Source organism: Schistocerca cancellata, chromosome 1 (assembly GCF_023864275.1).
Source record: "Schistocerca cancellata isolate TAMUIC-IGC-003103 chromosome 1, iqSchCanc2.1, whole genome shotgun sequence".
Taxonomy (NCBI): Eukaryota; Metazoa; Arthropoda; class Insecta; order Orthoptera; family Acrididae; genus Schistocerca; species Schistocerca cancellata.
Window position 1 is genome coordinate 1,108,536,969 of NC_064626.1, and position 14,969 is coordinate 1,108,551,937.

Genomic DNA, 14,969 nt, shown 5'->3' on the forward strand with positions numbered 1-14,969 from the left:
ATTTTATATTCAGTCATATTGTCTTGAACCAAGGTGGTAGACACAGGTACAGCATCTGAAACTCTCCTACACATAACAAACCCGAAGCTGCACTACATTAATTACTTCTGGTTGGATAATCTATAATGCAGCTGATGCTTTTAACTGTCTCCAGGCAAGTCATCAGCCCACAGCTTTTATTCGAAATGGCTTGAATGATGCAACAATAAAGATTTATATGTGGCAAATAAACACCCATTTAATTAGCTAAACCACTGTATTGTTGGGATGGGTTATCTTCAATAATTTAATCTCAAGGTGCACTCTTCATGATTTATGCAATGATTTGTATGGAATTTGATTCATAATTAGTAAGAAATAGTTACTGTTGAAGGAAACTCTTAATGTGAAACTTAAACAGTGCCCGAATGCAATTAACTATAGCTTACCTTCTTGCAACTATAGCTGGCCATGGCTTTGCAATCCATGAACATGGCTTCGGCTTGGTGACAGGTACAAGGGACTCGTCAATACACAAAAGGCTGTAATCCTCAGGAGGGGCAACAGCCTCAGACTCTGGTGCTATCTATAAAATAACAATTTTGAATCAAATATCCAGTCACTCATGGCTCAGTTTAATGTTACAACTTACAATAACAGCCAAAAAATAAAAAAAATTAAATTCTACAGATAAAGTCGCAGTCCTGCAGGAGAGTCACACAAGTGTGACTGCCAGAAATACTTCCAAATGAGTACTGCTGAAATACACACTTCCAGTGCTGAAAAACAATTTAGGTTACCCAAAGTGAACAAGGCACCAGGCCCTGGCAAATTCCTATAAGATGTTTCACTGATTATTTTGCAGAATTAGCTATTTTCCTGGCCCATACTGTTAAGAATCACTCATACAGTTAACAGTTCCATATAAATGCAAAAAAGTGCAGGACACCTTTTCTTCTTTTGTAAAATGAGCAAGATAAGAGATGTGCTGAATTACAGACCAATAACCCTAATTTCCATCTTCTACAGATTACTAGAACACATTTTAAGCTCCAAAAAAATAATGTTTATGGAGGCAAAGAAGCTTCCCTCAGTCAATCAGCATGTAATCATAAAAAACCATTTATATGAAACAAAGCTCTTTTTTACTGAAACAATATCTTCCAAAAAGTAGATGAAGGACACATACACTGATGCGACAGAAGTCATGGGATAGCAATATGCACATATACAGGTGGTGGTAGTATTGTGTACACCAGGTATAAAAGGGCGGTCTAGCGGAGGAGCTATCATTTACGCACAGGTGACTCATATGAAAAGATTTCCGATATGATTATGACCACATAATGGGAATTTTGTGGGACATTCCATTTTGGTAATTGTTAAGGAATTCAATATTCCAAGATCCACAGAGTCAAGAGTGTGCCCAGAATACCAGATTTCAGGCATTACCTCTCACCATGGACAACACAGTAACTAACAGCCTTCACTTAATGACTGAGAGCAGCAGCATTTTCACAGACTTGTCAGTGCTAACAGACAAGCAACACAGTGTGCACTAACTGCATAAATCAATGAGGGATGTATGATGAATGTATCCATTACAACAGTGCGGTGAAATCTGGTTATGGCTGCAGACGACTGACGCAAGTGCCTTTGCTAACAGCATGACATTGCCTGCAGCACCTTTCCTGGGCTCGTTACCATTTCGGTTGGACCCTAGATGACTGGAAAACCATAGCCTTGTCAGATGAGTCCCAGTTTCAGTTGGTAGGGTTCGAGTGTGGCACAGACCCTATGAATCCATGGACCCAAGTTGTCGATAAGACACTGTGAAAGCTAGTTGTAGTTCTATAATCGTGTGGGCTGTGTTTACATTGAATGTACTGAGTCCTCTTGTCCAGCTCAACCGACCAGTGACTGGAAATGGTTATGTTCGGCTATTTGGAGACTATCTGCAGCCATTCATGGACTTCATATTCCCAAACAACAAGGCTCCATGTGAATGGGACACATTGTTCGCGATTGCTTTGAAGAACATTCTAGACACGTCAAGCGAATGTCCTGAACGCTCAGATCGCGTGACATGAATCCCATCAAACATTTATGTGGCACAATCAAGGGATCAGTTCGTGCACAAAATCCTACACTTTTGCAGTTATGGACGGCTATAGAGGCAGCATCACTCAGTATTTCTGCAGGGGACTTCCAGTAACTTGTTGACCCCATGTCATGTGAGTTGCTACACTATGCCAGGCCAAAGGAGGTCCAGCACAATATTATGAGGTATCCCATGACTTTTGTCACCTCAATGTATTGATTCTCTGTTTGGATTTCATGCTGGAGCAACTTTAGAAGTAGAGGGCCACACCCACTGAGAGTACCTGAGAGCAATTTTTCTGTGGAGACTGCATGATATTTGCCCCTAAAACTAACTGTTGGCCACGCAACCCCAAGGATGTTGGTTACAGGTGTATGCTGAATGAAGAGATTTGTACTAAGTGTAACATTTACACTTCCTTGGTGTTAAGATGAGATAAATCTTGCCAAAATGAGTGCATTGGGGCTGTGGGTAAATGCTGGGGCAGTCATTCAAGATAGTGGTACCTCCCAATAATCTGAGTTCTTCAGGGACCATGATGAAACCTCTTGGCAGACATCACAACATCTGCCCCTAAAGTTGTATGTGGATTACCCAATACCTTATCAGCAGAAACTATCATTAGAGGTAACACTTGAGCACCCAAGCGGCAGCTTTTCAAAGATGGGGATAGAAATCTCACCAATATGAGTACGCTAGTACCGTGTAAGTACTATGTTTTCCACAGAAAATGAGTAAGAATCTGGTGTAACCTTTTAATGGCAGTGAGTAGATCTTGTCAATTCAGACCTCTGGTTGTTACTTACAGCACAGATGTGATGGTGTCACGAGCGCAATGTCATCCCCTGTCGGCCATGCTCGATGGATTTTACTGCTAGCTTTTGGCTGAAGGGGGCTCTCTTCCTCAGAATGTTTGACCCTTGCTCAGGGTGATTTTTTGTATTTGTTTTCAAGGCACCACATGGAGCAAGTGGTAAGTAAACCCTCAACAGATGTCTCATGCCCTGTGTTAAAAGACTTTTTTAACTATGGGCTCTTTAGTATCTAGGTATTGCCCAGGATGAAACAAGGTCCATTCAAATTGAAATGAAATTCCATCTTCCTAGTTCTGAAACTGTGCTGACTGATAATTAAGGAGTATCTTCACAAATGTGCAAATGTTTCTAGGAATTTTTGACTAATAAGGCCCAGTATGTTCCACAGAATGTTAGATAGTCAATAAAAATGACAATATCATTGGCTATGTTCGAAGGAAGTGTAGGAGAATAACTAAACTTCTCTATGTAAGTAAACACTGTATGTGACAGAGTCTATAAATAGCATCCTGTATAACTGTAAGTAACTGCAGCCTTTTTCCCCTTCTTGTTGTATCCAGTAAGTCTGTTCAAGCTGGAGGCCTAGCTTGCCTTTCCTGGCGCTATTCCTGTATCCTTAAACCCCATCAGTTACTTTTCCTCCTTTTCCTTCCCTATGACAGAAGGACCCCAGGTTCCAAAAGCTACCAATTTATAACTTCTATATATTTTCATGTTTAGTGAGAACATTTTTCTGTCTGTATTATGTGATTAACTTTTTTTTTCATGAATAAAACTGCTCATAAGCTGATAAATACGTATCTACAACAGAATGACTGACACAATTTCATTGTTACACACAAAGTTTTTGTTGCATTATACTTTTCATTTGGTAGCACCTTGCACAAACACTACACATCAAATATAATAACTGAAACAAGTAAAACCACTTAAGATGCTGTTGATAGTTGTAATGAAATTTGCATGATATGTAAAACAACTTACACCAAAGTGTGTTTCCAAATCATCTAATCGTGCCCAAGCTACATCACCATAACCATCAGTTAAACAGTATAGCGGTCCTGTGCGACCCCAATATTTATCCAAAGTTGAACAGTCCTTGGGGTTGTCACATAAGAGACAAAGATTGGGATATTTTGATTCTGTAATTAGAGACAATTATGTACCATTAGTGAGCACTCACACAAAATAATTGACAATTAGTTGCAACAGTAATTGTTAAAACACTTACTTAATTCAGAATCCAGTCTGAAGTCTGGTGCCCAAGGACCAGCTTTGCATGCAGCTCCAAAGAATTGTGAAGATGATTTTATGTAATTTTCATTTAGCGTCAGATTTGATTCACATGACTGTGGCACAACACGAGACTCAAAAAACTAGCAGAAGACAAAAAAAAATAATATTTATTATGTGAATTCCACAAATTAGGATGTAAGAAAGAGGAAAACAGATTTCTGTAAATGGAACATTTTACTCTCGTTTGGTCTGCTATCTTGTCATAACATTTAGATTCCATTTTTGTATTAGATAGTGTACAAATAAAACCTTGATAAATTCCAAGCAAAATCTAATAATTTATATATTTTCTGTTTTAGTTGCTGCTATTATATTTAGATAGATTAAAAAGATCTACTCACCATGCATTAGTAGGAGAAAACACATATAAAGGTTAAAGAAATCTGCAATATTTTGGAACCAGTGGCTCCTTCCTCTGGCAGAAGGACTGGCAAGGTTTAGGAAGTGGTGAGAGTTACAGAAAAGTCACCCAGAACCCCAGGTCAGGAGAGACTCTTTTCGTAGTGTGCTCCCCATTTCCAAAACCTTGCCAGGCCTTTTCGTTTGTCCCTCTTCTTTCCACTTCAGTTCTTCGGCTCCAAAAGTTTACACATTTCCTTAATCTTTATGTGTGTACCTTCTGCTGCCACCTGGTGAGTAGATTTTTTATCCATCCAATTATATTATTTTTTCAAAAAATTATTATTTTCATTTATATGTTATTATATTTATCTATTTTATTTCTGATTCATCTCTTTATCCATTCTAGACAATAATAATCGTAATGATGTTGTCCAAAGGCATTAGTAAGTTTTATATGGAATCCTTAAAGGAAACTGGGATAAGACTATACATAGTGGTTCATACATAACAACACAAATTTATATGCCATACATACATGTTTTTTCTATTAGAAATTCATTGTCTGTTCTTTGGTCCTCTTTAAGCAGCAAACATTGCAACACAAAATAATTATTCAGTAAAAGTTTTACGTCAGGCAACTGCTGTGCATTAGATACGTAAACAAAATGAAAGTATTTTCAGCTGTAACTTAATATAAATATATCAGAAGAGTTTCATTGGCCAACATAGTCACCTACTGAGTAAAAACATTGTTGAAGTAGAATTTTTTTAAGATTCTGCCTTAAATTTATTTTTGTCTTCTAATTTTGCACTTTAAACTCCCGGTCTGTTGTACATTATAGTATCACTCTGGCTCAAGGGTCTTTGTATGTCACTTCTTTTTGTTTACTGTGTAGGGATTTCTGTGTTGTTCTGGGTGTTGCAATTGTGAAAGCATTTGTCTGAAAATCTTACAGGTTCACTCTGACATATAAAACACATTTGTGTACATACAGTTAATGTATTGTTACTGTTTTAAGCTTTCTTAATATGGGTTTTGCAGCGTATATGTGGGATGTTTGGGGTAACAACTGGCAGTACCTCAAAATATTATTCCATATGTTGCTAGAAACTGGAATTAGCTGATGTATGCCATCCTGGCACCTTCTGAGTTACAAATGTTTGACGTAAATCTTGAAGGAAATCAGGCTAAATTGAGTTTCTGGGCAGGTTTTATTCCACCATCATTAAAATTCAAGTTTTAATCAGTATGAATCCCCAGAAATTCTGTAGGTGTTACCCAATACCACATCTTACATTCTGACTTATTTTTCCAATCGATGTCTTTATTCTTCTTTTTCTTTTGCCTTTATCCTGAACCTAAGTGGGGTCAGCATGGTTAATATTGGAGTTGGCATTGTTAGTGTTTGTTAGAGGGAAGCCAGATGTCCTTCCTGTCGCCCTCTCCAAGAAACAAATTTGTGCACCCCAATTGTCTGTGTGTAATGTTATCCATGCAGACGTGTGTGAATGTTTTTTAAATGTTTGTGAATTGTGTAACTCAGGTGTAATGTGGGTAGCAGCCTGGTATTTACCTAATCGAATGTGAGAAACAGCCTAGAAACAACATCCAGGCTTGTCAGCCCACCAAGCCTCATCGTTAATCCACCAGGCAGATTCGATCTGCGATCAGCATTTCTGCCCAATCCGAGAAGTGACATGCTAGCCCATGTGACAACCAGGGTGGGTATTTTCCCGACTTGAAAATAATTTGTTTTATTTACATTTAATGTCAACCTGTTTGAGTTAAAAGTGGACATACTTGAGGAGTTGATCAGTAGCAGCAATCACACTAACATCATCTGTGAACAGCGTGACTTTGGCTGCACTAACTGAGGTGCATTTATCATTTATATAAATAAAAGATGCTGTGGGACCTAGAATACTGCCTTGTGGTACTCCTATTTCCACTTTTTTTCCCCACAACTGATATTAAACTAATTTTATGATTGGAGTAAGTTGACATCAGTCTTACAACCTGTGTTTAGTTTTGTAGGTACAATTCAGACCACAATTTGCCTGCTCCTTGAAAACCAAGTGCTTCCAATTTTTCTCAAAGGTTGGCATGATCAACAGTACCAAATTCTTATGAGATATCTAAATTAATTTCTACTCAGTATTGTTTTGTTTCTAGATTTCTAATTATTTGTTTGTGTATTGCATTATTGCTGTTTCCGTTTTTTATGGGCTTGAGAGCCATGTTGATTACTATTTAGTGACTTATGGTCATTTAGATATTTGTTGAGTTAGTGCTTCAATCAATTTTTTCTAAAATTTTGGAAAATTCTGGAACAAATTATATTGGTCAGTAGTTTTCTACCATGTAGTTGTCATCATTTCTAAGGTTGAAACAGGCTAATAATGCTGAAAAGAGCATTTATATCAGCCCAACAACCTGTGTGGGATGATTTATGTCTTTCTTTGAACTAAAGGTAAAATAAGTCATCAATTAAAATTAGTTAGAACATATTTCATGTAATCTAAATGGCATTATTTTCAGTGTCAACACAAAACATAGCAGAAACTTGCCTATGCTGCTGGTCATAAGACCATGTAAATATAACTACTTCAAATAGCCAGATAACTGTAAGGGTCATAGCATATCCATTTGATCACTTTAAAATAAACTTATAATGTACTATTTTATAAATTCACTTTCTGTGTGACAAGAGTGAATGGAGTGGTGTTTATCCTGTGGAGGTATTTAAGGTAAGTCATGTAGCTGCCATTCTCGACTGGTAGATGTTGGTCATTTTGCATCGTTGTCCAATATTCTCTCTTGATCAATCTGCATCACATTAGCTTCTGCAGAACAAATACAGCTTCAAAATATGATGTTGTCATTGAATAAGGGTATATCATTTTATTGGAAAGAATAACAACTCTCTATTACATGAATAAAGGACTACTTTGAGACAATATGTAAATCAGGGGAAAGCCAACCAATCAACTATAGTGGGGCAATGTGTGGAGCACAGATGCATTTAACAGAAAACAGCATGCATGCTAGCTTTTAACCAATATCTCTTTCTCTAGTGTAAGTACACATGTCACACACATAACAATACAGACACCAAAATGCCTTGTTTCATGCTGAAACATATTTGCAACATTTCTGTTACTTCTTCATAAATATCAAGTTACATTAAAATGAGTGAAGACAGTCAGTCAACATATAGTGGAGGCCTGTGATACAGCCCCTGAAAGCAGGCACATCTTTAGCCTTATGAATACCCTCTCCCAGTTTATAATCAAAGTCCATTTTCTTCACCCAAAGTTAGAGCAATTATTGCTTCACATTCACCTCAAAATCTGTCTTATCTAGATCTTCCACATTCAACAACACTGCCTTGTTTGAATTGACTGCACAGTTCCCCTGGTCACAATCTCTACTATCACCTAGCCTATCCCTGTAACTGCCCTCTACTGCCCATCCATCTTCTAGCCAATGCCTTTTCCATTTCCTGCACCTCTTTCATGTTCACTCATGAGCTTTACTCAAGACTGTTACCCACCCAATTTTGGCCATAGCAAAAGGAAAATATAAGTGTGTATGTATGTGCATGTCTACATGTTTTGAAGAAAAACACAAGCTGAACTACTACTTCGGAACTCTTATTTATGTGCCTATATGGCAATCAATGCTTCCACACACAATGAGTCATTATTCATTCCACTGTTTTCTCTTTCCATCCAGCATAACCCCACTGTCAAACATATTTTTAAAATAACCAAGCAGATATAATAAGGAAGGCACAAACTCTCTCAGTTGAAAGTATGTCCATTACCTGAAAGAGAAAATAATGTTCCCTAGATTCTGATATGTGTGTATCAGAATAGATGCAATGTTTGAACAAAGAATCATCTTAAAGCTAAGTCCAGTGTTTTTTATTATTATGACCTTAAATGTGAACAAACAATTATAAATCACACAGTTAGAAATTCTGTAAATGTAGCGAGATACCACATTTGAGGCTGTCACAGGTGCCAACAAATGTGGGGTAGTATTGAGGCTACATAGAAAATCACCTTGTGTTGTGATCCCTACAAGGCTTATGTCCTGAATTCAGACAAGAAGCTTTAGAACTCCATTGATTTTGCATGGATGCATAAGAGATAGGACTGTGCTTTGCTAGTATTTGATAGTTAACTCAATTATAATGTATTGATCCATTTCTGTCAGTTAGACATTATAAAATCATATACAGATTAAGGGAGTATCATCCTATTGGTGAGGTGGTCACTGCAGATTGAACCCAAGGTAAATTTGAGGGAGGAAAGGGAAGAAAATCAGCCATGCCATTTCCAAAGACACCATTCTGGCATTTGTCTTAAGCAATTTAGTGAAAGCCCGTACAACCGAATTTGGATGGCTGGATGGGGAATGATCAACAGATGCACTGTACCTTGTTAATTCAGATATTGGAAAAGTAGTTTTAATACATGTTTAATTTTATTGTGAGAAAAATACACCAATGATGTAATGAGTGTCAGGTCAATACAATGAAGAGAATCTTGTACAATGTATCAATAAAAGCTGATATCATTTTAAATGTATAGCAACATATTATTTTACTATTTATACAGGTTGTAAATGACAGTTGTTTACAATGTTCCACAGTGGTGAAGAGGCATCAAGACGAACAATTTTGTACAAGTCAAGTGTGGTCCTTCAAGTTGGGAAGATACATCAAACTGGCCTACAAAAAACCTAAGTAAAAGCACATGCGCATAGCATGAGATTTTCATGTTCTCTCATTTTCTATATGTAAACTATTAGTTCTAGAGAAAACTATATACTATATCTGTAAGCTCAACTGCTATGATATCCTTATTGTGGATGCACAATAAGGTCTGAACGACTTGCAGGAATACAGGAACGCTGCAAATGAATGAGGTAAATGGAAAGGGATGCTACTTAGTAGTGTGCAATAAGCAGAGAATTTCTGTCAGACAGAAAGTGTCCTTGGATAGCAGAAGCAGTGAAGGCAACCATTCACGTAAAGTGGGAAATCTGATTTCAAGTTCTGGGCCAGCACAAAATTTTCAACTTTCGTGATTGAATTATTTCAATGCCCAATTGCTGCTAATGCTGGTAGCTCCCTAAAAATATTCCTAGAGAAAAAAATGAATAGAACCCTCTGAGCAGGAAATTTAATGTAGTTTAATTTTGTGCTTAGATTCCTTTTTTATTGGAGGCCACAATTTTTTAGTTATTCAAGAAAAACATACAAAAGTGACCTTCAAGAGTGCCCCTATCCACATTCTCAACCCCCCCCCCCCCCCCGCCCCCTTCCAATGGCCAGGATTTTTTAATATGTTGTTGATGGTACTTCCTCGTACAACTGAACACAAGTTTGTAACTAAACGAATTACTTTCCATATGTAGCCTTTTTTTGGTTTAGAAGACTATTTTGTTACCGTTAGCTGTTTAAATGTGCCCATGAGGGCCATGAAAGAAAAGTCATTTTTCTACACATTATACAAAAACTTATTAAATTGAAAACTCAATCCAAAGTTAACTGTTGCAAGCACAGTAGTTTTGTAGTCAGAAGACCAGACAAACAAAACGATTTAATTTTTAACTGTATGCTGTTAAAATTCATAAAATGAGGTAGAATTTACACAAACACCAATTTTACAATTTCTGTAAGTGCACAACTAAGTATGTGGCATAATAAGCCCAGTCAAAGAAGACCAAAAAACAGGCAGAATATGGAAAATAATTCGTATCGTTGCAAATTTTGTACAGTGTTAGGAGAGAGAGCTGTGAGCAACATACTATAACTCCTGACCAGTGTGGCATGTGTATAGGGATGGGGCTGCATTTGAAGGTCACTTTTGTATGTTTTTCTTGAATGATTCAAAAACTATGGCCTCTAGTGAAAACATATCCCAGTATTAAAATTTCTACAAGAAAGATCAAATTCATTTTTCTCTAGGGCTAATAGTTTGCACGTAGTGTGTGAGAGAATATGAAAATCTTGTGCAATGCACATGCACTGTAGCTTATGTGGTTTGAGGAATTTCCTGACTTGCTAGTCAACAAGTGCCCTGCAAAAATTATTCTTCTCGACTCTCTCAACACCACTGTGGTACACTGTAAATAATTATCATTTACACCATGTATACAGAAGATATTTCAGTGTTTCACACCTTATCAATGCAATCAAAATAAAATGAAAGAATAGAAGAGTACCAAATATTCTAGTCCTAATGTACAAATACTAATCTGGTGCAAAATATATGGATGTGCGAAAGACAGAAAAATAGAATGAAAATTATAACATACAGCAAGTTAGAGCAACAGAAATAATATATTTCATGGAATTTAATTAAATGGGTAAGAAGAAGTGTGTCTGTTAACAGTCATTGGAAAAATTCAGTTTGCATGAACATCAAGAGCTCAGATGGAAACCCAGTTCTAAGCAAAGAAGGGAAAGCAGAAAGGTGGAAGGAGTATATAGAGGTTCTATACAAGGGTGATGTACTTGAGGACAATATTATGGAAATGGAAGAGGATGTAGATGAAGATGAAATGGGAGATACGATACTGCGTGAAGAGTTTGACAGAGCACTGAAAGACCTGAGTCGAAACAAGGCCCCCGGAGTAGACAACATTGCATTAGAACTACTGACGGCCTTGGGAGAGCCAGTCCTGACAAAACTCTACCATCTGGTGAGCAAGATGTATGAAACAGGCGAAATACCCTCAGACTTCAAGAAGAATATAATAATTCCAATCCCAAAGAAAGCAGGTGTTGACAGATGTGAAAATTACCGAACAATCAGTTTAATAAGCCACAGTTGCAAAATACTAACACGAATTCTTTACAGACGAATGGAAAAACTAGTAGAAACCAACCTCGGGGAAGATCAGTTTGGATTCCGTAGAAATACTGGAACACGTGAGGCAATACTGACCTTACGACTTATCTTAGAAGAAAGATTAAGGAAAGGCAAACCTACGTTTCTAGCATTTGTAGACTTAGAGAAAGCTTTTGACAATGTTGACTGGAATACTCTCTTTCAAATTCTACAGGTGGCAGGGGTAAAATACAGGGAGCAAAAAGCTATTTACAATTTGTACAGAAACCAGATGGCAGTTATAAGAGTCGAGGGGCATGAAAGGGAAGCAGTGGTTGGGAAGGGAGTAAGACAGGGTTGTAGCCTCTCCCTGAAGCTATTCAATCTGTATATTGAGCAAGCAGTAAAGGAAACAAAAGAAAAATTCGGAGTAGGTATTAAAATCCATGGAGAAGAAATAAAAACTTTGAGGTTCGCCGATGACATTGTAATTCTGTCAGAGACAGCAAAGGACTTGGAAGAACAGTTGAATGGAATAGACAGTGTCTTGAATGGAGGATATAAGATGAACATCAACAAAAGCAAAACAAGGATAATGGAATGTAGTAGAATTAAGTCGGGTGATGCTGAGGGAATTAGATTAGGAAATGAGCCACTTAAAGTAGTAAAGGAGTTTTGCCATTTGGGGAGCAAAATAACTGATGATGGTCGAAGTAGAGAGGATATAAAATGTAGACTGGCAATGGCAAGGAAAGCGTTTCTGAAGAAGAGAAATTTGTTAACATCGAGTATTGATTTAAGTGTCAGGAAGTCATTTCTGAAAGTATTTGTATGGAGTGTAGCCTTGTATGAAAGTGAAACATGGACGGTAAATAGTTTGGACAAGAAGAGAATAGAAGCTTTCAAAATGTGGTGCTACAGAAGAATGCTGAAGATTAGATGGGTAGATCACATAACTAATGAGGAAGTATTGAATAGGATTGGTGAGAAGAGAAGTTTGTGGCACAACTTGACCAGAAGAAGGGATTGGTTGGTAGGACATGTTCTGAGGCATCAAGGGATCACCAATTTGGTATTGGAGGGCAGCGTGGAGGGTAAAAATCGTAGGGGGAGACCAAGAGATGAATACACTAAGCAGATTCAGAAGGATGTAGGTTGCAGTAGGTACTGGGAGATGAAGAAGCTTGCACAGGATAGAGTAGCATGGAGAGCTGCATCAAACCAGTCTCAGGACTGAAGACCACAACAACAACAACAGATTGCTACTCACAATACAGAGGAGATGTTGAGCCACAGCCAGGCACAACACAGAGGTTGCAATACACTTAAGTTTTTGGCCAAAAGGCCTCCTTCTTAAGTAGAAAACACACACATAGATTCACACAAGCACAACTCACACAGACAAGACCACTGTGTCCATAGAGCCTTTTGCAGTGGCATGACTGAATAAAATCTTCTCAGTTTTCAAGTCACGTCAGTTCCAATACAATTCTAGAGCTTTCAATGATCGATGTTGAAAGGAAGCAATGGCAGATGCTTAACGCTTGTAGGGGGATGGGAGTGACATTTTCAAACATGGCGCCAACCCCTTGCGCCACCTGACATCACTCAGTCCCGCAGGGTCAGAGCTGCTATGAGCTGCCCAACTCACCTTCGACATATATGTCTTTTCAGTCCTCTCTCATTGGTGCCAGTGGCCGTAAGTGGGAAATAGTGCCAGCCTCAACAGTCAGTAGTTTTACTCCTGACGATGATGCCAGAGCTAGCCATCAAAAGCTCGAGAATTTTATGGGAATTGACACGGCTTGAAAACTGAGAAGATTTTATTCAGACAAGACCACTGTCTATGGCCACTGAGGCTTCTACTTAAAGGAGAAGGTCTCTTTGTTGAAAGCTTAAATGTATAGCAATGTTTTTGTTGTGCCTGCTTGCAACTCAACATCTTCTCTACATGGTGAGTAGCAATCTGTTCTGTGCATAACACTGTCATTATTCCATCCTGGATTTTCCACTGGTTGAATACAAACATGCATTGACTATATGACCTCATCCTCTTCCCATAAAATTTAATTCTTGAGAAAAATGTGACCTTGAATCTAATTTGTTTTCATTTTTTGTATCTTGTTCTAAGCATAAAAATTCTAGTTGTCCCACACCTTTTACATTTGTGCACTTTACTTTAAGAAGTATTGAATATAAATTATAGACACCAATGAGTAGCTGGGTAAATACACAGTCAAATCATTTAATGAAATCACTTCTAATTATGATTATTACTTTTCATTTTAGAGTTAATAGCATTCAGCATGATATAGTTCTCCAGTATGACCTGTTCAGATAGCCATGCACATTCAACTGCTTCTTCCATGACCAGGAGGTGCACTCGCCCCGGACTGAATCTGCACGGCATATTAACAATGATCGATGTGCTGGCCAGCCTGGATGTGGTTTCTAGGCAGTTTCCCACATGCAGATAGGTGAATACCACACTGGAACCCAATTCCTGCCTCAGTTACACTGTTTACAATCATCTGGAAAACTTTCCTTTACTTTCTCAAGAGTAACACTGGACGAGACAGTAGACAACTGGGGTAAACATATTCTGCTCAGCAGGTAATGGAGGAGCATCTGGCCACCTCTTAAACTAACCATGCCAAATCTGTAAGTAATCACGTTGAACCTGCATTGATGTGGGACAAAGACACAAGGGAGATAAAAGAAGATATTTCTCCAGTACAGCCCCCAATTAGTCAATCTGTGCGTAACATATTAAGGTTGAAAATCATTGGAGACCCTAGTGTGGTTTAAATCACAGTGCCAAATTTGCCATTAAAGGAAATCTATCTTATTTCACTCTGACCAAATACTTACTTTTGATATCACATCATTCCAGTCGGTTTTCAAACCATAACCCGGATGACATAACTTTGAACCCCGAAGCTGTGAAAAATTTGTGATATTTGCACTATTCCTGACCACAGCAACTATTTCATATTCATAATCATCTGAAATAAAGGAGGAATACTTATAAAAATTAATTACATGTATTACAAAGGTTCTGATTTTGATGAGTACATATTATTGTTATCTCTACCTTCTGCAGAACATAATAAGAACAGAACATGCACCCTAGGTGCTTGTAAACATTTTTAGTTTCTTTGTATACCATTCACATGCAGATGGTTACCAAAATAATAGAACTCTCAATTGTCCAGGAAAGAAAATCTGTCATGCAGTAACCCTTATTATTAATGTGCTGTGATTGGATTCCAGAACTGAAGCGAAAAAAGTCCATTCATACACTATAAGGTGATGTATTACATACTTGTTCACATAGTAGGTGTGAGGTGTACATAGATAACGCAAAATAAAATTTACATCTGACTTTGAATGAGGTCAGTGCCAGCTTATTGAAAAACACGTTCTTGCAACTAGTGTATAGGTGACTACCTGAATGTTAGCTACATAAAGGGAGGCCGTTATCGTAGTGGACGTTCAATAGAGAGGGTTAAAGGTGGGCATAATCCAATACCTATAAGTTAGAAAAACTAAAAATTGAAGGTACAAAGAACTGCCGCGATACTATGATG

General features: G+C 37.8%; 1 protein-coding gene across 1 annotated transcript in view; it reads right to left on the reverse strand.

Annotated features, from left to right (window-relative positions):
• Window positions 1–14,969, reverse strand: part of LOC126092047 (transferrin) — a 173,379-nt gene that overhangs the window by 26,718 nt on the left and 131,692 nt on the right. The window contains exons 4-7 of the mRNA XM_049907456.1: window positions 14,251–14,384; window positions 4,127–4,271; window positions 3,880–4,037; window positions 429–565 (exon numbers count right to left, since the gene is read on the reverse strand). Coding sequence (XP_049763413.1) covers window positions 429–565; window positions 3,880–4,037; window positions 4,127–4,271; window positions 14,251–14,384 — 574 coding nt within the window. The remainder of the gene's footprint in view (window positions 1–428; window positions 566–3,879; window positions 4,038–4,126; window positions 4,272–14,250; window positions 14,385–14,969) is intronic.